Source organism: Mastomys coucha, unplaced genomic scaffold, assembly GCF_008632895.1.
Source record: "Mastomys coucha isolate ucsf_1 unplaced genomic scaffold, UCSF_Mcou_1 pScaffold15, whole genome shotgun sequence".
Lineage (NCBI taxonomy): Eukaryota > Metazoa > Chordata > Mammalia > Rodentia > Muridae > Mastomys > Mastomys coucha.
In genome coordinates, this window is record NW_022196897.1 from 53063178 (window position 1) to 53085223 (window position 22046).

A 22046-nucleotide genomic window follows, 5' to 3' on the forward strand; every position below is an offset into this window, starting at 1 on the left:
AACAAAAACAAAAACAAAAACAACAATAAAAAAGAGTTCTGTGCAGAAAGCACTTCACAGGATCATTGAAAATGTCTGGTTTTCCTTCCCTTGGTTTTTTGAACAGAGTGACATATTTTAGAGATGCTTATACTGCAGTGATCAGTATAGGTCAGGATGAATGGCAAGGGAAAGGGGGTGAATCCAGTGTAATATTTAAGAAATCATTCTTGATACATTTTTAAAAAATCATTGTATTAAGCTTTAAATATTCAGAATCAGTTGCAGGGTCTGAGAGACAGAGATTTCAAGAAGAAGATAAGAGGAAATTGTAAAATAATTATGATAAGGATGTGTGTGAAACTGCAGGAGTGCTGGGAAGAGCCTTGGCTTATTTACTGGGTCTAGTTGAGTAATTGAAACTTTATCTAGTAAGTAAAGTAAAATTTCTGCTCTGACTGCCCTAAAGAAGCAAAGGGAGACAAGTTATATAGCCTTTCTTTTTTTTTTTTTTTTTTTTTTTTTTTTTTTTTTAGCATCCCAAATAGAGCAGTATTTTTTTTTTTTTTAAATAACCTGGCCTTTGTTTATACTCACTGCTTTGTTGCAGATAGAAGTGTCATTGGGTAAGTGCGTTTGAGGGATCACATCTTTTGTATTTTTTTTTTAAATAAGCTATAAACAATTCTTGAAGAACTAAAGATGTTTAGGGCAAAGCACAGCTCAATAATGGTGGTAAGAGCTGCTCTGGTATGAGATTAGAGGCGCCTACCTTTGACTACTGGGTGCTGACATACTCTGTTGTTTCCATTACATTGTGAGAATAAAATCTCCACACTCAACCATCTTTTCCAAGTCCCCAATCCATACTGGGGTAACTAAGCATCAGTGAATTCCTACATGTTGGTTACCATTCAAGTCAGTGTGTGTGCGTGTGCATTTGTGTGTGTGTGTGTGTGTGTGTGTGTGTGTGTGTGTATGAGCACGTGTACCAAAGAAAGATGCTCTGCAAAAAACAAGCTTTCAATTGCAATAGAAAACAAAATACCAGTGGCCTTATTTAGTTTATAACAAACTTTTTCATAAATGACAGGAATTTGGAGAGAGAGAGAGAGAGAGAGAGAGAGAGAGAGAGAGAGAGAGAGAGAGAGAGAGAAGGAAATAAGACCTTTGGAAAAACTGGAAATACCTGGCCTCTCTTGATTATGCCTTTAAATGTTTCTGCTCATCTGGATTCACAAATTTGTGCTAACAGAGAATGCTGAAAATATAAAGTTTCTTCTGAACTAAGTAACAGCTGCAATAATCACTTTGTTATTATTCCTAGCAATAAAAATTTTCAGAGAAAATAGAGTTCACTTACAACTTGAAGCAAAGAAAGATACCCAAATCCTACATTATCGAAGTTTACTTTCACGTTTTTCCACCGGGCGGTCTCATTTCTTTCTATTAGTTTTAGGCAATCAGAATGATTATTGACTTCGCTGATCTCAAACATGTCACCAGTTGTGGTGTTAACACAGTGGTAAAATTTGCCAGCAAACAAATTTACGCCCATGATGCTGAAAATTAGCCAGAATATAAGGCAAACCAGAAGCACATTCATGATGGATGGAATTGCTCCTAACAGGGCATTCACAACCACCTAATACACAAATGGAGAGAAAGAAAAGTCAAAATCCTTATTGATTAAAAGCAAAAAGACATTCCCTTAAGAATCTTTGATTTATTTTCTATCAAGACTACTTATCCTATCTGTGGAAGAGCAAAGCAAAAATAATCTTAAAATAAAACTCATTCTTCCTTAAACATTATGCTTAGGAAAAGAAATATAGGCAATAAGCAAAGAAATGGAGAAAAGAATGAAATCCAATATAAAAAGGAGCTAAAGAAAAAGAAAATGGGAGGAGTTAGCTACTGGATGAAGACGTGTAGTTTATTAGAAAAAAAAAGAGGAGAGAGAAGTAGGAACTCCTAGGCAAGAGATTAGCTAATTAAAAAAAAAAAAACCCAATATCTCAAAGAACAGAACTAAAACATTTGGGCATGAATTGATTGGACCAATATACTTTAAATATAAATTAAAATCCAGATATATAAATATAAAACTTTTTTAACACCTCATATATTTTTGGCCTTAATTATCCATGCATTGCTATAACTAATAATAGTTTTTGCATAAGAAGCAAGACAATTTAGCATCATGTATTTCAGTAGATCATCACATCGTTTATTTCAAGCTCCAGTCATGTCAGTTGTTTCATTTACTGAGTTTAATCCAATAAACTTATCTTAAATGAAACACTAGAGAGATCATTTTCTCAGGAAAATAGGAAAAGGAGGAATGTCATATGTACTTATCAATTCTGATGTGACTGTGCAAAGTCCTGTGGTAAATTATTTTCTCCATTTTTCATGACAAAGATATTTACCTCCCTCTTGTGCTTAATTCAGGACTACAGATTTAAAATGAAAATTCTTTGTATTTGACACACTGTAGTCCTGGATTCCTTCTCTATAGCTCGCCATTGAGCTGCACATCAGTAGCTAAGAGGGAGATAAAGGCTGTCCCTAATATGTTCTTAATTGGTGGATGTGTCTCAGACTTTAACACGGATGACTGAGATTAATTCTACTCATGTGGGAACAGCTGCTGCTTTTGTCAGTTGGATTACGAATATCATCTATTTGATTTTGATTATAGTATACTTTTAGAAGTTTTTGCTTGTCTGACAGAAGTATAAGAGCCAATTCCTTGTACTTCTGAGCCCTGGATGAACTCTGCAAGAAACGATATCCATTGGGGGATACAAAATAGTGGGTTATGTGGCCAAGGGAAATGAAACCAGTAATAATAAAGATGAGAAATGAACATGAAGAAGATAATTCAGATTGTGCTATTGAGGCAGAAGCAGAAGATAGGCTTATGTGGAGAAACTAATGAGTAACTATCTCCCTTGATGGCCTCCCTCAAAGAATTAACACACAAACTTTCCTGTACATATTACTTTTTAAAGTTATCTTCAATTTCATTTTTAAATTATTAAGAAGGGCTTTAAAAATGCTTATATATTTTAAAAAAAATTGTACCCCTAAAGTTATTGTTTATTGGATTTGAGATATGAACATTGAAATTGAGTAGTCATTTCTCATTTCTGAATATTTCGTCTCCCACCCACAATGAGGTGCCCTGTTTGTCAAGGATATGAAATCTATACTAAAGTGTGAGCTTTCTACCTTTAACACCCATGACACTGAACATTTTGATCCAAGTCTGTAGGTCTCGTTGCTTTCTTCCAACCTTTCCACCTTGGCCCTTGGCCTACTCTCTTGATCTCCTTCTTGGCTCTGTCCCTAGGTACTAAAGAATTACACTATTGTCAGATTTTTTTCTTGCCTTCTTTCAATATGGATAGATGAAATTGATCTACCCCAAGTTCCATTTTAAAATTTTCTTAATGCTTCTCAAGCCATTAGAAAACATCTCCCTTTCTTTGGCATTTACATCACTCCACAGTTTATGAGTTTACTTTCCTTGAAACATTTCGCAATTACATTTATTTGTGTGTGCACATGTGCATGTGTGCATTTTCTATAGCCCTTGGGCGGAGGTCAGAGGATACTTTCCAGAAATTGGTCCTCTCCTTTCTACCATGTGAGGTCAGTTCTGGGGACTGTGCTCAGTTGCTAGACTTGACTCCTGAAGGATTCTCACTAGCCTGATCCATTTACCCTTTCAGCTTCCCATACTGGTTACATACACTTCACCTCCTCTATGACAGTCACTCCATGAGAATGTGTTAGTCTGAGAATTGAGACTCTTTTTTTCTTTGAAACTCCCTGATAAGTATTTTCCCTTGAAATAATCTCCTTCTCTAGGCTTTAGCTCAAATAAATATGTCTTTTATTGAATCTAACTCTACATACCAGTTTAGTCTCCTTAACAATGATAAGAGTTTTCACCTTTGAAGTGAGGAATTATAATTTACTATTGGAAAGAACAATAAGGACAATTTGGTGCTCAGGCTTCATTTGGAAAATTAGACTAATGAAATAAAACAAGTTAGGTTCAGAAAGTAGACCAGAATTGGCATCTCATACTCTTTTCTGCTTACCCTGCAAGTTTTTTTTCAAGAGTTTCAATCTCTTATGTTTTTTTCCTGACTGCTCTCTGCGAAAGTTAATTATTTTCCCATATCATTGTTAGATTAGGACGTTTTAATGTGACTATGTCGAGTGTACCTATGTGTTCAGGTGTGCATGCACATATGTAAGCATATATGTGGAGGCATAGAGATGTTTGGGAAATATATGTATAGAGGAAAGAGATGTAGGGGTGGGGGGGTTCTATCTTATTCATTGCATCAACTGAATTCAGAGCTTGATGAAAGGACAGGGCTAGTGTGGCTAGCTAGCTTGTTCAGGAGATTCAGTTTAATCTCCATAGCTCTGGAATTACATGTGAGCTACTATGACCATCTGACATTTCAGAGGGTCCTGGAGATCCAAATACCAGTCCTCATGCTTGCCTGGCTAAGGATTTAACCACTGAATAAGAAAGCAGTTTGCATAATGCAATAAATGTGAGAGATTTCCTTTGAAACAGGGACTGGTTTTGAATTAAAACTAATGCTCATTAGTGAATTAGTGATGTCAAATATTGTATAGGAATGCAGTTCAGGAAAACGTGCAAATTTGCCATAGACTTGGCACAGTGAGGCATTTATTTTACAAGGAACTTTGTCTTGGAGAACATTTGGCATAGGATCAGAGGATTTACCACTCAAAATCCACATAAAGTTGTAATTTCATTAATGTGTGGAGCAAAAGATCACAAACGGATTGCCTCTCCCAGGAGCCCAACCATCCCTTGGTTCTTCAGGGAGGGATGTGTATTAATTCTTTACAGTCTCTAGGGAGAGTCAGTAATTGTCTCCCATGTGGGATGCACCGGGACGAGCTGCTCTAAATAACTTGGGAAGAACACATTGAGGTTATAAGGTACATAAAAGGAGATGTCTAAGAAAGAAGTATACTTAATGGGTGGATTGTAGAGGTTGTCTCTTCTAACTATGTTTTAAAAAGACATCTCCCAGCAGAATTTCTGTATTGTTGCACAACCAGTTCTTCAAGTCTATTTCTTCTTTAAGGTTCATATTTCTGATTAAATCAACGAGAAAATAGGACCAGGCAAACATTCTGGTTGATATTAGAAATTTCAGTTCATTTGAGAGTATCATCTAAGTGAAGATGTTTAGATTCTTTCCAAGTCACTGGAAACCATGGGTTCTATAGCTTTTCTAAGAAACACAGAAAAATTATGTGAATAAGAATTTTAAAAAATGGAAAGTAGAAATCATGAGTTCTTAATATGAAAAATAAAACGTCTTCGAAAAAGCCAACACATAAGTCAGTGTTGTGCAATTTTATTAAGATGAATATTTTTGACAGATAAATGTCCCAGTTATCCAAACAAAAATTTTCTTCTTCCAAATAATAAAAATTATCTTTCTTACATAAGATTCCTACATTTTAAGAGGAAGCAAAAGTGTAGGTTTGTTTTCATTTTGGGGTTCACAGTGATGCCTTGTAAGATTCTGGGAAGCTAATTGTGGTGGCTTACAAGGATTGGCTTATACATCAATTTCTTCCTACTCACGTTTGTCTTGTTCTCCATACATATTCTATTCTATATATTTCAATGAAGTTGACTTTTCACATGTTTTTGTTTTATAATTTAAAACACATCTTTTTCGTATTCCCATGTTTCACAGGTATCTTGCTTGCTACCTTTTGCAAATAACACATTTTTATGCAATAAAGATAAGAGTGATCATAACCAATGAGAACCCTGAGATACCTAGGCCATAGCCTCTGGTCACACACACCAACAGTCAGCTGATGGAATGTTGGCTGGCCCATTGAGGGACCAGAGCAGTGTGTTTAAAAACGAGAGCTATATGCTCCGTCACTACAATGAGCTTGACAAATTAAAACATTTTCATCAGCATCCTACACAAGGGTCCCCCACCCTCACCAATTGAGTAATTTCCCCATAAATGGACAATGAAGTATACAATAGCTAAATCATATTCAGTGAACATAATAAAGATATGTACTACTGGGGTTAGAATCCACAGACTGTAAGTCAGAGATAATTTTTTTCCCCCCAAAGAAATTTAAGCTCATTGAAAGTAGTGGATTTGGAAATAAATACTGTATTGTCCCTACTGTGGTGCAATCGTACCCTTCCCGTTCCCTCCCTCAATCCCACTACACATAAGTCACAGTGCAAGGATTAAAGGTAGCAAAAGGGGTATACAGTACCCATAATAAAGGGCTGAGGGGAGGAACCACCGCTCCACCCCATCCAAGTTGGAGCAAGATTATCCTATATAAAATAGAAATATATAGTTTATTATTAGTTAGAAAGCTGATATGACAGAACATTTGGTGTTACTTTTTGTATATGATGCTCACTGTCTGTTTCCCTAGCAACTGAGACTTGAGTTCTTTGGAAAAGGTTTTTACGATTTTCCCAGCTTGGGAAATTAAAAAGTACTAATTTAAATACAAGTTTTATTTGACCCTAGGTATTCACGACATCAGTTCATTCCGGTTCAATTTCACAAGTTGAAAAAAATTTGGACTGGAAATTTGAAATACAATAAATGTTCAAAAGCCGTCAGCCAAAAGTGTGCATAAGACATGCAAAACACAAAGGGCAACGTGATGATAACTCATTTAATACTTTCTAACTCCTTCTCAAGCACTATGCAGCATGCTGTGTTCAGTAGTGTTGCGTAGAAGCACATGCTTTGAAAGAGTGACGAAAAACCCAAAACAAAATGGCTGCCTGGTTGACGCTTGGACACAGCGATTGCGGTTCTATGCTGCCAAGGAGGATAAAATGAGAGTTTCTGAAGATACTCTATCTCACTTCCCGGTTACAATCATCATCATGCCCAGCCTCACCACCACCCATAATTATACTTTTACAAAGTAGAGGAATTCTCATACTAGAAATACAAACACAGAATCAATGAAAGGTTATTTTTGACTTCACAATGCCAAACTGGTGGTGAGGAATTGCCATGGCCTTGAGGTATTTGTGGCTTCACTATGAGCCAAGCTGACTCAGGAGTCAGCTTCTTAGCATCTACCAAGAATTTTTGTTTTGATGACTCCAGTTTTAAAAAAGAAAAGCATTATTAATAATAATTGATAAAAGCACTATTAACAATAATTGATAAAGTTATTTCTACAAGAAAGGAAAATAGACCCATTTCTTATGGAAAATATTACATATAGAAATAAGTGACTGGATTTAATAATCTTCTAAAATGTCAAAGTTGAAGTGTTTTCTTACAACCTTATATATACTTAGCATTATTCATTAAAGGCCAGATACTATTATTGATGTTATGATGTGCTGCTTGCAGACAAGAGCCTAGCATGGTTGTCCTCTGAGCCCCTACCAGAAGCTAACTGAGACAGATTCCGATACTTACATCCAACCATTGGGCTAAAGTCTGGACCTCTGTGGTTGAATTAGGGGAAGGATTGAAGAAGCTGAAGGGGAGAGTGACCCCATAGGAAGACCAGCAGTCTCAACAAACCCAGACCCCAGGGAGCTCTCAGAGCCTGAGCCACCAACCAGGAACATACACAGGCTGGGCAGAGGCTCCTGGTACATATACATCAGAGGATTGCATGGCCTGGCCTCAGAGGGAGAAGATGGGTTGAATCCTTGAGGAACCTGAGGCCCCAGGGAAGGGGGAAGCCTGGCGAGATGGGGAGCACCCTCTCGGAGGCAAGGTAAAAGAATGGGATGAGGAACTCTAAGAGGGGGACAGGGGCATGGGAAGGGGAGGACAATGGCTGGATTGTTAAAAAAACACCTTTAATCCCAGCACTTGGGAAGCAGAGGCAGGCGGATTTCCGAGTTCAAGGCCAGCCTGGTCTACAGAGTGAGTTCCAGGACAGCCAGGGCTATACGGAGAAACCCTGTCTCGAAAAACCAAAAAAAAAAAGTAAAAGTAAAAGAAAAAGAAACATTAAAAACATAAAAGTCAAAAAAATGTGGATTTTAATTCAGCTCACATATTTTTATATAAAATGTATGAAAATAATGTTTTACTTGACAACTGAAATTGCTATTCTGAAATGAAAGTGCTCTTTTAATTGGAAAAACATTTAAGTTTTGCATAAAGTTTTGGGAGAAAATTTATGATACATTTTTAATACAAATGTGATTTCTTGTGTGAGAATCAAAGCTTCTTTGATCTACTGAACAGAAGTTTTCATATGTGCTAGAGAAATTAAAAATGACTTGTTTCTTAGAGTATAATATTTCAAAATTCACAATAGATTTTTAGTTATGAGGGAACCCAGGCTGTAAGCCATCTATATAGTGCAGAGAGGAGCCTGTAGTACCCATTGGTTTGTAGGTATAAGTGGCAGGGCAATGTGTTCTCTTTGGTTTAGATATTTCATTTGCTTTATTTAGAGAGCATAAATTTCGGATCTTAAAATAATTTTCACACTGCACATCTTATATAAATGATTGTATTATCCTTTGAAATAATCATAATAACAATAAGCCAGTAAATGCGAAATTCTGATGTGTGTTGAATTATGAAGATGTGAGTAATACTTTGCTCAAAAGAGCAACATAAAACTGCGTAACTGAGAAATGAAGTTTAAGTTAAGGTTAATGAGTCATGTATGACAATGAATAAAAATACATATTCTTTTTCCTTAACAGCTTTATGGTTATATGATGTGTAGGTATTTATAGTATTTAAATTAGTATCTTATTTATTTATTGTGATTAATTTAGTTACAGTTGAGGCAGTATTAGTTATACTCCAATCAATAGTGAATGTCTGCCCTTGAATATATCCAAACAATGAGAATTTTGGCATTGTAAAGACAAAACATTCAACAACTCTTCATTTTTTTTTCCTTTGTACTCATACATGCTTGTGACTCAATTACATTCCATAAAATTCCTTAAGTACTGATGGGTCATCATAGAGAAAAGATATGAAACAAAATTATCTCTAGGTAATTATTACATAACCCCACTTAGTTCTCTAAGAGAGCATCGGCCCCTCCCCCTTTGTATTAGGAAGTATAAGGAAACTCCCAAGATCGATTATGAAATAAGGTCATTTTAATTAGCAAAGCAGATAAATGATATTAAATCATTTTCAAAGAGGCCTATTTTCTCTTGCATATCACCAAGATGTAAATATGCAACAGAGAAAAGGGTAAAGTAGCAAGTTTGCAAAGGGTTGCCATTCCTTTTGCATGCATGTGGTTTTCGTTAGTTAAGTTGAACTCAGTCTAGCTTTGACAATATACAATGCTGCAGAATTTTCCCTTTTCTTACCCTCATCCCTTCAAATCGTGATAAGGCTCTTAGGGGTCTCAGAGCTCTTAGTGTCCTTAGGGATTTGATGGCCCCAAGTTCAGAGTAACCCAAGGCATTTGCGGTTAAACTGACCAATGAAACCTGTACAATATAAATAACAATGAGTAAATAACATCGCTTTTGTTCATTTTGTAGTTATCAACTAATACAATAGATACAGTTTTGATTCATAGTTGTTCTGTTATTCTACTGAATAAACACAGCAATAATGACTCCTCATGCTCTACCCATAGATCAGTGACCCACCTAGAAGAATGCTCATCAGAGAAGCTTTCTTGCAAGTAGGTGATAGTTAACAGAGACCCACAACTGATCAGTGCTGAGTGAGAGATCTTGGAACACTCAATACTAAATAGGATATCTTTATGAAACCCCTCCTCTCAAGCCTTAGTGAGTTGTGTGGAAGAGGAGGCTAAAGAGTGCAAGAGCTAGAGTGGGGAACGTCTTTAACGGAATTAGTGTCTTTCAGACACAGCAGGGTGAGAGACATATGAGCTCATAGAGTGACAAAACACACAAGAACTGTGGAAAATTTAAACCAGACTAAATCGCCGTGTAGGGGAGGGGACATGAGCAGGGACTTCTACCCCTAACCAAAAAGCTATTTGCAACTGATACAGCTGGGAGAGAGAAAAATCAGTTTTCCTCAAGGGAGTGACAGTGGGTATGTGAGCTGCACTGGAGGGCAGTCTGCATGATCAGAAGTAGCTGATCAACCCAAAATGGTCTCAAATTTGTTTTTTGTTTGTGTGCTTTTTTTTTGTTTGTTTATTTTACCTTTCCTTCCTTCCTTGTTTTCTTTCTTTCTTTCTTTCTTTCTTTCTTTTTTTTTTTTAAGAGAATGAAGTTGTCAGGGTAGCAGGACAGGATGATATGGGAAGATTTGGGAGAAGGGAAGTAATATAACCCAAAATACGCCATAGAAAAATTTACACTGTATGAAAAGCTTAAAAGTAATAAAAATATTAAAAGGACATAAATGAATACTAAGAGTAAAGAATTTGAAAAATTCCAAATCCTAACCACACTATGAGTTATGAAAGCATGAGCTAAGGCCTATTGATTAACTTCCTCTCTCTATTCTGTATAACTGATGATTCCTTTGAGGTTTCCATCAATTCACTCATTTGGATTTGGCCTCAGTGAGTGATCTTGCTACTCATTTTAAGTAAATGAAGTATTCACTATTGTTGTTATTTTGTTTTGTTTTTTTCAAGACATGGTTTCTCTGTATAGCCCTGCCTGTTCTGGAACTCACTTTGTAGACCAGGCTGGCCTTGAACTCAGAAATCCGCCTGCCTCTGCCTCCCAAGTGCTGGGATTAAAGGTGTGTGTCACCACTGCCAAGTGAAGTATTCACTATTAATAACTAAAATTCTCCACAAGCATATTTGGTATATCAAGGACATTCTGTAAATCTCATTTACATCAAGGAAAATTTCTTCCCTGTCATAGAGTAGGCTTGTCTTGTCCTACTCTCTGCAACCTTACTTATAATAGACTTGAAAATCTCTCCTTAAAATCTTCCTGTAGATAACAAAGATTTATAAAATCACAGTAGTACTCACTATCCCTTTTGTATCTTGATATTCTTTACTATTGGGGAAGAACATCAATGAATAAGTCGGTAAAGATCCAATCTGGAGTCTGTCTGATTTATAATATGGCAGAACAAACACCATCCTCTTTAAATTCTTTTTCTATCATTTACATTATATATTAGCAATATAATTATTTACACTTGTTTTTCCTACTAGATCTTATCTTGCCTTTTTAAATTAGTAAATTAGTTCAGAACTTCTAAGTTCTATGCTATTATTTGGTGAGAGAGTTTAGGGCTGGGCAACCTATCTTGTCATCGTAACACAATGGCCAGAGACTCATTCACTGTTTTAGAATTAGGATACAAACCAGACAAACTACCTCAAACAAAAGGCGTGACATGGAAGATACTTACATCAACAATTAAGAAGTCCAGCCAACACCATGCATTGGTGAAGTATGTTTGATAGCCATAGGCCACCCATTTGAGGAGCATCTCCAGGATGAAGATGTAAGTGAAGACCTTGTCAGCATACTCCAGCATGGTTTTGATCGTCTTTCGCTGATCAATATATATATCCTCAAAGGCCTAGAAAGAAAATGTTATACATTTTAGCTTTCAAATGCTACTAGAAACTTAAAGCTAGATTTTTTCCAACTATATATGCATATGGTATTTCCTTGGGACAGAAGAGCAGGAACAAAGTGTTACTGTTGTCTTGTCATTCTCTGGGTCTTTTCCTTATACACCAGAGGAAAGATAAACTTTACATAGCTCTTAAAACCAGAGGTGAGTATGTCTTCCTGACCCCACTCTTCTTGAAGTGAAATTGTAATTTCATGAGTCAGTTGGCTAATCCAGGAAGTACTTCTTAATGTCACATACATTCCATGGCAGCCATTGTGTTTCTTTGTTTGCATACTGTGGGCATGACTCAGTGGCTAGAACATTTTTCTAAGATACATGAGACCAGAAGGTTGATATCCAGCACCATAAAAGAAAAAAAAATCCACTTTAGTATTATTTTTTTTCTATAGGAGAAAGATTAAATAATGATTGTTTTTATAAAGCATAAATTATGGTTTATCAACATAATGTCCAATTTTATTTTACTAAGTAGTTAACTGCTTTTTTGTTCATAATTTTAATTCTTTTTCTTTTTCTTTCTTCTGTTTTGTTTTTATGTTTGGTTGGTTGGTTTTCAGGGCTATTACTCTGTGCAATAGCCTCACTTTGTAGACTAGGCTAGACCTCTAACTCACAAAAATCTGACTACCTCTTCCTGCTGAGTGCTGGAATTAAAGGTGTGAACAACCACATCTGGCTGATAATTTTACTTTTTAGTAGGTATAGTATGACATTATGTAATAGGAATGTGATATTACCTTTCAATTAGACCAACTATGTGTTGTTCTAATATAAACCTCAGCTGATACTTTACTTCTAACATATATTTCTTTCAATGATGAAAGATATTTTTGTCTATGACATGCAGATATGTAGATACTGATATGTAGAAGACATTCCATCAATAGTTTTATAAGAAAATATGTAATTGATTTTAAAACTTGTAAGTCATTGTGTTTCAATCAGGCAAACTATTTATTTATGTATATATTGTATCATTCATCTAAATCTAGGTATCTATCTCTTATCTATCCATCTATCTATCTATCTATTCATCTATCTATCTGTAGTCTATCATCAATCTATCCAAACATTTTATGGCTTAAATACATTTTCACATATAAAATTTTATCAATATAGTTGTATATGTGTAAATACTTTTCATTTAAATTTAAATAGGTTCTGATGAAATGAACATGTTCCTGTAAACATGGTCCAGTCTTTAAATAATCACTTAGGCATGGTGCCCAATATTTAGTATTATCAATATCCATTGTTTACTGAGTAGCTCAAGAATAGTGAACCCACATGAAAAGAGACAGAGAAGAGGTCCCCAAGGACCTACCAAGTGCCCACAAAGAGTTCATCAAAAGCCAGAGGATATATAGCCACCGTAATAGCACTAACATGAACTCTGCTGTGCTTCTCACAGTCACATGTAGATAAGCAAAGAGGAATCCTCACTTACTTTGTTTATAACGACTAAGCAAAAGGGTCCATTTTTGATCTGTTTCATGATAACCAAACATTGATGAATGATTAAAAATGTATGTGTGCACATAAATGCAAACCCAGAAATGCAGTTAGTCATTAAATTTCTGGTTGGAAGATAAAAAGGTGTTGCTATTGAAGACTCATTGGTAACTAAGGCAATGGGAAACAAAGGCTTAAAGAGTGTGAGATTTTCCCAGTTGCTACTGTAGCACTTTGTATTAAGGTTCACTCACCAGGGCACCACTACTGAGGAGAATCATGAACACAATGAAGGTCTCGAACCAGTTGTGCTCAACTATTCGGAAGCACGTTCTCCGTAGGTTCCACCACTGTTTCCCTCTTCCTTCTTCCACGCTGATTTGGCAGCACTTGAATCTCTGTACACAGCCTACAAGCATAAGGTTCCAATAGGAGTATGGAAGATAGCTCTACTGCCTCTACTATACATCGCATCAGCCCAGCTTCATCCCTCCATCACCAGTGCAATGCCTAATTTGCTTTAACCTTAAAGTTACAAGTGTCTACTTATAAGCAGTGGGAAATCTATGAAAATGTACAGTATCTTCATATTTTGCCTTTTCTCTTACACAACATTGCCTTCAAAAAGAAAACTTTGTAAATTACAAATAGTGACAAGTAGTTTGCCCTTTTTTTGTTTTTTTTCTCATCTCTTTTTTTATAATTTTAATTTTTTAAAATTCTTTAATCCCTTTTTACAGTCCAGTCTTTATTCCTCTCCTGCTTTGCCGTCCTGACAGCTCCCCATCCCATACCTCAACTCCCCAGTTTCCAAGAGGATGTGCCCAACCCCACCCCCACCCCTACCCCACCATAACTCCCCACTCCCTGGGGCCTCAAGTCTCTCAAGGGTTAGGTGCATCTTCTCTCTCTGAGGCCAAACCAGGCAGTCCTCTGCTGCATATATGTTGAGGGCCTCATATCAGCTGGTGTATGCTGCCTGGTTGGCGTCTCAGTGTCTGAGAGATCTAGGAGGGTCCAGGTCAGTTTAGACTGCTGTTCTTCCCATGGGGCCACCCTCCTCCTCAGCTTCTTCTGGCTTTTCCTGAATTCTTCCACAGTGGCACCTGGCTTCTGTCCATTGGCTGGGTGCTAGTATCTGCATCTGACTCTTTTATTGCCTGAAATTAATCCATTTGGTTGGAACTACTATAGAAAAGGACTTCAAAATGAAACTAATAACTAGACAGAAACCTTCTCTCTTAAGTGTGTAGAGTAGCAATATACACTTCATCCACACATGGGTATTCTTGTGGTGCTCCTGAAAGGGTGTACTTAGTTTCCTAAGTTGTCTGAGTTTGCTAAGAGGTGACTTGCCTGAACCTGCTTTGATGTGTCTTTGATTTCCTCACATTGCTTTTATGTACTGAGTCAAGTTTGGGGGCCTCATTAACTACAAGGTCTATTACATTTAAGCAACCCACTTTGGGTGATCAACAGCTGAAAGGGCCACACTCCTTAGGTGAAGTGCAAGCAAGGGCACCCTCCTCTTTACCTTCAGTGAAGCAAGCTTCGGGCTCAAGAGTTTCTTCTGGTTCCATGACAGGCTGTTCCTCTGCAGGCGCCCCAATGTCTACTGTACTTCCCTCCGAAGAGCTACTGCTTTCGTTGAGTTTCTGGGCATAAAATGGTCATAAAAAGCAAATTCTTTTCATTTAATTCCCCAAATGAGTGGCATACCAAGAAGAGATTATTACAATGAATGCATTTTTTTTTCTCAAGGTAAGGTGCTATATAAATTTAGAGTAAAACAAACACTCAGAAGAGGGAATGGGAAAACCTTGGTGTTGATTTCTATCCCAGGAACTTCTGTGTGCAGTAAGATTGTTGTGTTGTGCTGGGATGTTACAAATGACCATCAACAACATGTAATGAGGAAACTTCTACCCTGTGGATTGGGGGGGGCAGGGAGGGTGTCATGACTTGTAGGAATGGGAAGAGAGAGAAAGGAAATGAAGCTCAGAGAATCTCAACCTCAGAAGAGAATAAAATCATTAAGCTATGCCACGTCCACTTGTCTACTCCAGTCAAATCCAAAATATCGGGAGTAAAAAAAGCCTGATTATGATTAGAAGCATTAAGGATTCAAAAGGAGTTCTGTGCCTCCTGGATATTCAGACAGTCACTGGTATCTCCTAACTCAGATGTGTTCCAGATTAGTCTTTCCAATCGTCAACACGCCCTCTTATTTAAGCATAAAAGTACACCAAGAAATGATTCCTTAATGGCTAAACTTAAGATTAGGCACTGTCTCCTGACCAGCACAATGTTCCAAAATATCCTAATTCAATTCCTAGCTGTCCTTAGCTTGGAATTTCTCTCTAGGAATCTGCCTCTCAGAGTTAGCAACAGAGGCCAGGCACCATTGCTTACAGTTAACATAGTTAGAATTCTCAGGGCAGTCCCACAGAAGAACTGTTTTATAATCGAAGGGCTTCCCTCACTCAAGAACATTAGCTAGAACTGTTAGGTCAGAACTTCCCAATGCTTGCCTCCAGCAAGACCCAGAGAATTAGCAGGAAGTGCTAGATCAGAACCTCCTAGTCCTTGCCTCCAGCAGAACCTGAGAATTAGCATAGGAATATCAAAATAGCCCCAGCAGGGAGGGCTCCACTGCTTTTCTGCCTGCTTCACACCTGGCTACCAGACCCTACCAACCTTGATGTGGGGGTCACTTGACTACACCCTCCTACGTGACTTTTGTCATCTGCCCTGCTTGCTGTATGCTATTTAAGCCTGAATTTCACCTTGCACAAATACATTCAGATTCAACACACCCTTGTGTTGGCTCTGTTTGTCATTCTTCACCTACCTGACTAGGATCCCGTTTCTCCCACGGGTTGAGGGAGGCCCAGATCGGCTGGCCTGCGGCAAAGCTATTCTGTGTTTAAACATTTATATTTCTTTAATAGTGTCTCAATTCTGAGCAATTATAACTGAATGCCTTAACTTATACTTACTAATTGTTAGACAGATCAGAGGATCAGAATTATTTATTATAGATGTATTCATATTTTCATATTTCATGTGCCCTTTGGAGAAAAGATGTCTTAAAATAAGTTAAAAATGCAGCAATAAACAAATAAACTTAGACTCTTAATTAAATGACTTTCTTACTGGAAAATATTTTAAAGCCCAGAGTGTTGCAGAAACAAACCAATCAATGCATGGAAGTCAGTTTTCCCCTCAATGAGTAATGTTTATACTAATATCCCAAAAACTAAAGTAAATAGAAACAGTATTTCTCAGAATTTGGCAGTAGTAACTAGACACATGGTTCTCTTTTTGGCTTCTCAGGAGTCAAATATGGCAAAAACAGTAGAAAATATTAACTTAATTCTGCTGGCCTTCAAATCTGGGTAAGAATAAGTAGTACACTAGGTAATTTAGTCAAGTAAGATACATTGAGCGCCATCAATGTGTTAGAAATTTAGTGTTAATTGGCAACTATGACATCCATAGCACTACTAGATACTTGAAATAGAATATCATGTTTTCCAAACTATGGATTTATGTTTAACCTAAAAGAGAATATACCAATGACTCAGTCAACACATATTTTAAATAATAAACATACATCATGCTAAAACTATTAATAATAATTTCACATATATGAAACAGAGTTTTCTTTGTTCAATCAAAAGAATATGGCTTCTACACCTGGGTCTCTATCCATGTGACTTTCTCCCTTTTAAATTTCTTGTAAAATAGGAAATTAAAGGTCACAGGGATCTGCATTAACATGAAAGACCAGTCACAGTTCTAAGTGTCTGTTTTAAAGATTACCTCTGTCACTATACATAGATTCTTCACTAAAAGCTAATTTTATCTTTTTCCATAATTATGATGGTAGCCTGTTTACACATTCAGCATCTGGAGCATTTATTCCTCAGCACAGGATACAGCAGCAGGTAGACTTTAAAATCTACAATTGAACTGCATTTGCTTTGAATGATTCAACCATTTCTTCTGACTTAAAAACATATCCAAGGATAAGTCATGCATTTGGTCATATAAGAAGTGAAGAGACTAGAATAAATGACTAGACTGTGTGCTTGAGTTACAAGGCTCATTCTGAGGATTCCCATATCTTTTCCTCAACATAACTGGAATCAAAATTTGCTGAATGTCATAGTTCTAGGCTGAGATTTGCCACTTCAATAGTCCTATTCAATAACTTTAATTGGCGTTATCATTGTTACAAGAATTATTTCTATTTTATTTTTATTTATTTATTTTTTAGTATAGAATAGAGTTTATTTAGGGCATGGGGAGTGGAGTTAAGAGGGTAGCAGAGGCAGAGAAAGACAGAGAGAAGGAGAGAGTAGAGAAGTAGGGGATGGCCATGACCACATGGAGAGAGGGGAAAGGGAATGGGGAGCGAGGGGGACAAAGGGGCAAGAGGCAAGGGAGAGAAGCAGGAGTAAGAGCACAGGAATTATTTATTTCATAAAAAAATCCCATGAGAAGAATTTTATTATTATCCAGCATTCTTCACTATATATTTCTGTTCAAGATACCTCCTCTTTGTAAAAGTAAATTGATTTGAGAAGTTAAGAGTCTTTACCAACATTCATTACTTACTAGAAATCCTATCTTCCTCCCTCTGAATAAACTTATTTAGACAAACTTTATTTTAAATAGAAAATTTAACTTGCTGAGCCTATAACAGTGTTCTCTTATATCTCTACAGATAATTTAGTCTTTAACAAGAATCACAATAGTAGGTACCATTCAGATAAAACCTCATCTTCAGTGGTATCATTTTTCAGTGTCAAGTAGAACAAAAAGCAGCCATGCTACAAAAAAGGCATTTGATAGTAAGATACTGCCTATAGCTCGTTCTACATCCTGCCAACCATAACATCTTTTTCACAGTGACCACAGTTTTCATTGACATGTGAAGTACTGACTTCTTATTTTACCTTTAAAGGATTACTTAGTTGACGGAACTAAGTACTATTTTTCTTGGCCTAAGAAAAAGGCTTATCTGAGAAATGCCTGGAATAAAAGTTGCAGGAACCTAAAAGGCACTATCTTATTTTTGACACATTTTTAAGATATCATTTTATATAGAAGACAAATAGATACACACTTCAATAAAATTCATTTAGGTGGTATTTATATTCATATTTCACATGTTGACTTTTTTAGTCAATATTTTCACTCTTCCAAAGTCTTTTTAAAGAATATATGCAGGCTGACAGTTTTTCCTTGTTATTTTTATATTGGCATTCTAATTTATAAAGATAGTCTGAGGCTTATATTATTTCTATTAGTATTTTACTCTTTTGAGTTATTGAAACAATTCTTTTTAATGGGGATATAATAGGACAGTAAGACAAAAAAATGAAAAGACAATAAATATTGGTGTGTAAAAACTCAACCATGTTTACTGAAATTTTCGTTACATAAAGGCTTATTTTCCTTTAGTTTTTTAGATGTAGTTCTATCTTCTGATTTATATTTTAACTTCAATTTAACTGACCTGAGGTCAGATAATCTTGTACAATATCTGCTCTCTTGATTTACTAAGCTTTACTTTGAGTTCCAATATACTAGTCACTTTTTAAAAACACCTTATGGATACTTGTGGATAATACTAACATTAAAAATATTAATGCTGGGCTAGAGATGGCTCATTGATTAAGAGCAATGACTTCTCTTCTAAATGTTCTGAGTTCAATTCCCAGCAACTACATGATGGCTCACAACCATCTGTAATGGGATCTGATGTTCTCCTCTGGTGTGTCTGAAGACAGCAACAGTGTACTCACATATATAAACCAAATAAATCTTTAAAAAGTACTAGTACTTATAATAGGATTCATATAAATTTGGAAAAGCATCTCACACTTTCACTCCCATTATTATGTCATTAAGAGTTTCAATATTGGGGCTGGAGACATGGCTTAGTACCTAAGAGCATTGTCTGCTTTTGCAGAAGTCCTAGGTTCAATTCCCAGCATCCACATGGCAGCTCTCAACCATCTATAGCTCCAGTTCCAGAGGTTCTGACACGCTCATCTGATCTTGTGGGAAGCATGTATGTAAGTAGTGTACAAACAGACATAAAAGTAAGTATGTGTGTGTGTGAATGTGCACGTGTTTGTAAGTCTTAATATACGAAATAAAATAAAAAAGAGTCTCAATATCACCATTTAATTTGTTACTCATATTTTAATCATGAGATAAAAACATTGTTTCAGAAATCTAAAAACAAAGGTATGCTTATTATTATTTTTCTCAGTGTTAAAACAAATAATAAGTGTAGTTCTTTGGTTAAGATAGCACTGCCACTCAAATAGGGTAGAAGCTCAATAGTTCTGAGGGAGGGGTTCACCTCAGCTTTGCACACAGACATGTTTCATACAATATTCTAAAGATCCTAGATAGCAATGAAACCTAGTGTTGTCAAACAACTATTTTATTAATTTAAAACTTAATGAAGTAGATTAGTTATTTTTTTGTATTCTTAAATTGCTATTAACTTTTGCTTTTTAAAGTATGTTTCTCACTGTTTTGAAATTAATAAAATATGTTAGATCCATTTTAGCATTTATTATGCTATTAATCAATCTTCAATTTATTAATTCCCTAATGCCTAGTTAATTAGAGGCTGGGTGCATTTTTATCTGAGCAAGCCATATGTACTTGGCAGGGTTATTTAAGTGTTGAGATGAAGGCATGCAGAAACCACACTGCGTTTCAAATATCCACTCTGCCTGGTCCACTAGGGCATTCCACCATTACTTACTGTGACCCTGATGGTAAGAACATTTTCCCTTCATGGTGGATTTATGCCCTTTTTCTTGCTTTTAAAGGTGTTCTCTGGTACAGAAAATAATTTGGCCTTGAAGACCAAACAACACAAAATAGAGTAACAAAGCTAGCAACAGCTTGGTGTTTCTTTGGAAGGAACCAATCAGGTGGCTTATTCTGCTCAGTTCTGTAATATGCACATAGAGAGAGATGCAACAAAGAATAGTATGGGAGGAACTTATCTATAAACAGATCCAGTACTTATCTATGAACAAAGCATGACCTTTTTTCAATTTGAGCCTTTTACTGAGTTGATATGCATACACATATATACACATATAAACAAGATCACTGATGTTCTGTTTATCAGTTATTATTGACTTGAAGGGCTAAAATACTTGGCAAAATAGTTAAATGGAGTTTATACACTTTCTTTTGGCTCATATTTTCTGACCAGGCAGTGCATGTCATGGTGAGCAAGGAAAGTGAGAAAGGTGAAGCAGCTTCTGCTGGCTGTCGTCATTGTCTTTCTTCTCTTCCTCCTCTTTATCCTTATCATCTTCATTGTCTTCATCTCCTCCTCCTCCTTCTTCATTGTCATCATCTTCATCATCTTCGTCTCCTTCTCTTCCTCCTCTTGAACATCATCATCTTCATCTTCATCTGCTCCTCCTCTCCCTCCTCCTCGTTTTCTCCATGTCATCATCTTCATCATCTTTGTCTCCTCCTCTTCCTCCTTTCCTTCTTTTATTCAGTTCATGCCTCTAGTCCCTAGGAGAGTGTCATTTCCATTCAAAGATTGTCTTCTCCCTAGACAACCCTTTATATAAACTCCCTAATAGATGTACCTTGGGGTGTACCTCACAATTTTCTAGGTGATTCTTCATTTAGTCAGATAATGCAGATTAGCCATCATACCCCACAGCATTAAACATATGTATATTAATGTCATTGTGTATATTCTGCTTTAGGAGAATTAAAAATCAAAATGAACACTATTAATGACTCTCAACAAGGCAACAATGTAATATCAAAGAAAAAGACACTATTGAGGCAGTAGTTTTTTTAAAGCAGTTGGGCAGCTCAAACACCAGCCCTTAGTTATCCATATCATGTCTGTTATCCTAATGTTGGTCTCAACTACCCTAAATTGCCAATATGAAGCCAGGTGGTGTTCGCTGTACACCCTGTTTGGGTACTATTACAATATTCAAATTGCATTGACATAATCTATTCTACTATACTAAAATAAAAAAAAATGGTGTAACATATTGGCTTTTAAATAACTGGGTAGTGGCTTGTAATTTAGAAACATTACATCTCTAATGTTTTTACTATTCTAATATCTATGATTTTTAACTCAGCACTTTTCTAAGCTACAAAAGCATGGAGAAAGAGAATTGCTAGGAGTTCTAGGGGTTCTGTGGACAATCATTGATAAAGATTTTGGTGTTCTTTCTATTCCTGATTAATACAAACATAAGCTGTACAAATATGAATCATCTTAATTTTCAGAGGAAAATACTTTTATGTATGGTTTTTCAATATAATAGCTTATCAATAATATTCATTCAGTACATAAGTAGCTGCTATTATTATTCATCCAATACTAAATGTATGCCTATAGATTCAAGGACTTAAGATGAGGAGATTCAAACTAGAAAGAATTTTGGTAATTTATATTATCAGAAATTTAGAATGAAGTGCGTAAATAAGATGTTTTTTTGACATTTTTATTTTAGATATGGTCTTCTATGTTCCAAGCTTTGCTAGAGCTCACTATCTGTCTGAGACAGTGAATTCCTGGTCTTTCTGACTTTACCTGCCTAATGATGGACTTTGCTGGGCATGAGGCACTATGCCCAGCAAAGATTTATTTCTCAATTGACATCTACCATTTATTTGTTAGGAAACACCAGGTAACAAGTAAACAATTTAAATAAGATAATGCTCACATAGTAGTCCTTAAGAAATTCAGTAAGTTAAAAAAAAAATACATTTTCCTCCCACATTACCTCCATCACCATGGACATTGGAGGAAGGATTTTCCCCACTGTTGTGTCTCTGTGCGATTTCGCTTTCTCTTCTTTCACAACAACCCCCTCCCCAACTATCTCAATGCAGCCATTGCTAGCTTTAATATTAGCTCCTACTTCTAAAAGTGGAAGTTACCCATATGACACA

General features: G+C 36.2%; 1 protein-coding gene across 1 annotated transcript in view; it reads right to left on the reverse strand.

Moving 5' to 3' along the window:
* LOC116090254 (sodium channel protein type 1 subunit alpha) overlaps nucleotides 1-22046 on the reverse strand; it is a 141944-nt gene that overhangs the window by 21255 nt on the left and 98643 nt on the right. Inside the window, exons 18-22 of the mRNA XM_031370485.1 lie at nucleotides 14596-14716; nucleotides 13316-13470; nucleotides 11376-11549; nucleotides 9377-9499; nucleotides 1343-1624 (exon numbers count right to left, since the gene is read on the reverse strand). Coding sequence (XP_031226345.1) covers nucleotides 1343-1624; nucleotides 9377-9499; nucleotides 11376-11549; nucleotides 13316-13470; nucleotides 14596-14716 — 855 coding nt within the window. The remainder of the gene's footprint in view (nucleotides 1-1342; nucleotides 1625-9376; nucleotides 9500-11375; nucleotides 11550-13315; nucleotides 13471-14595; nucleotides 14717-22046) is intronic.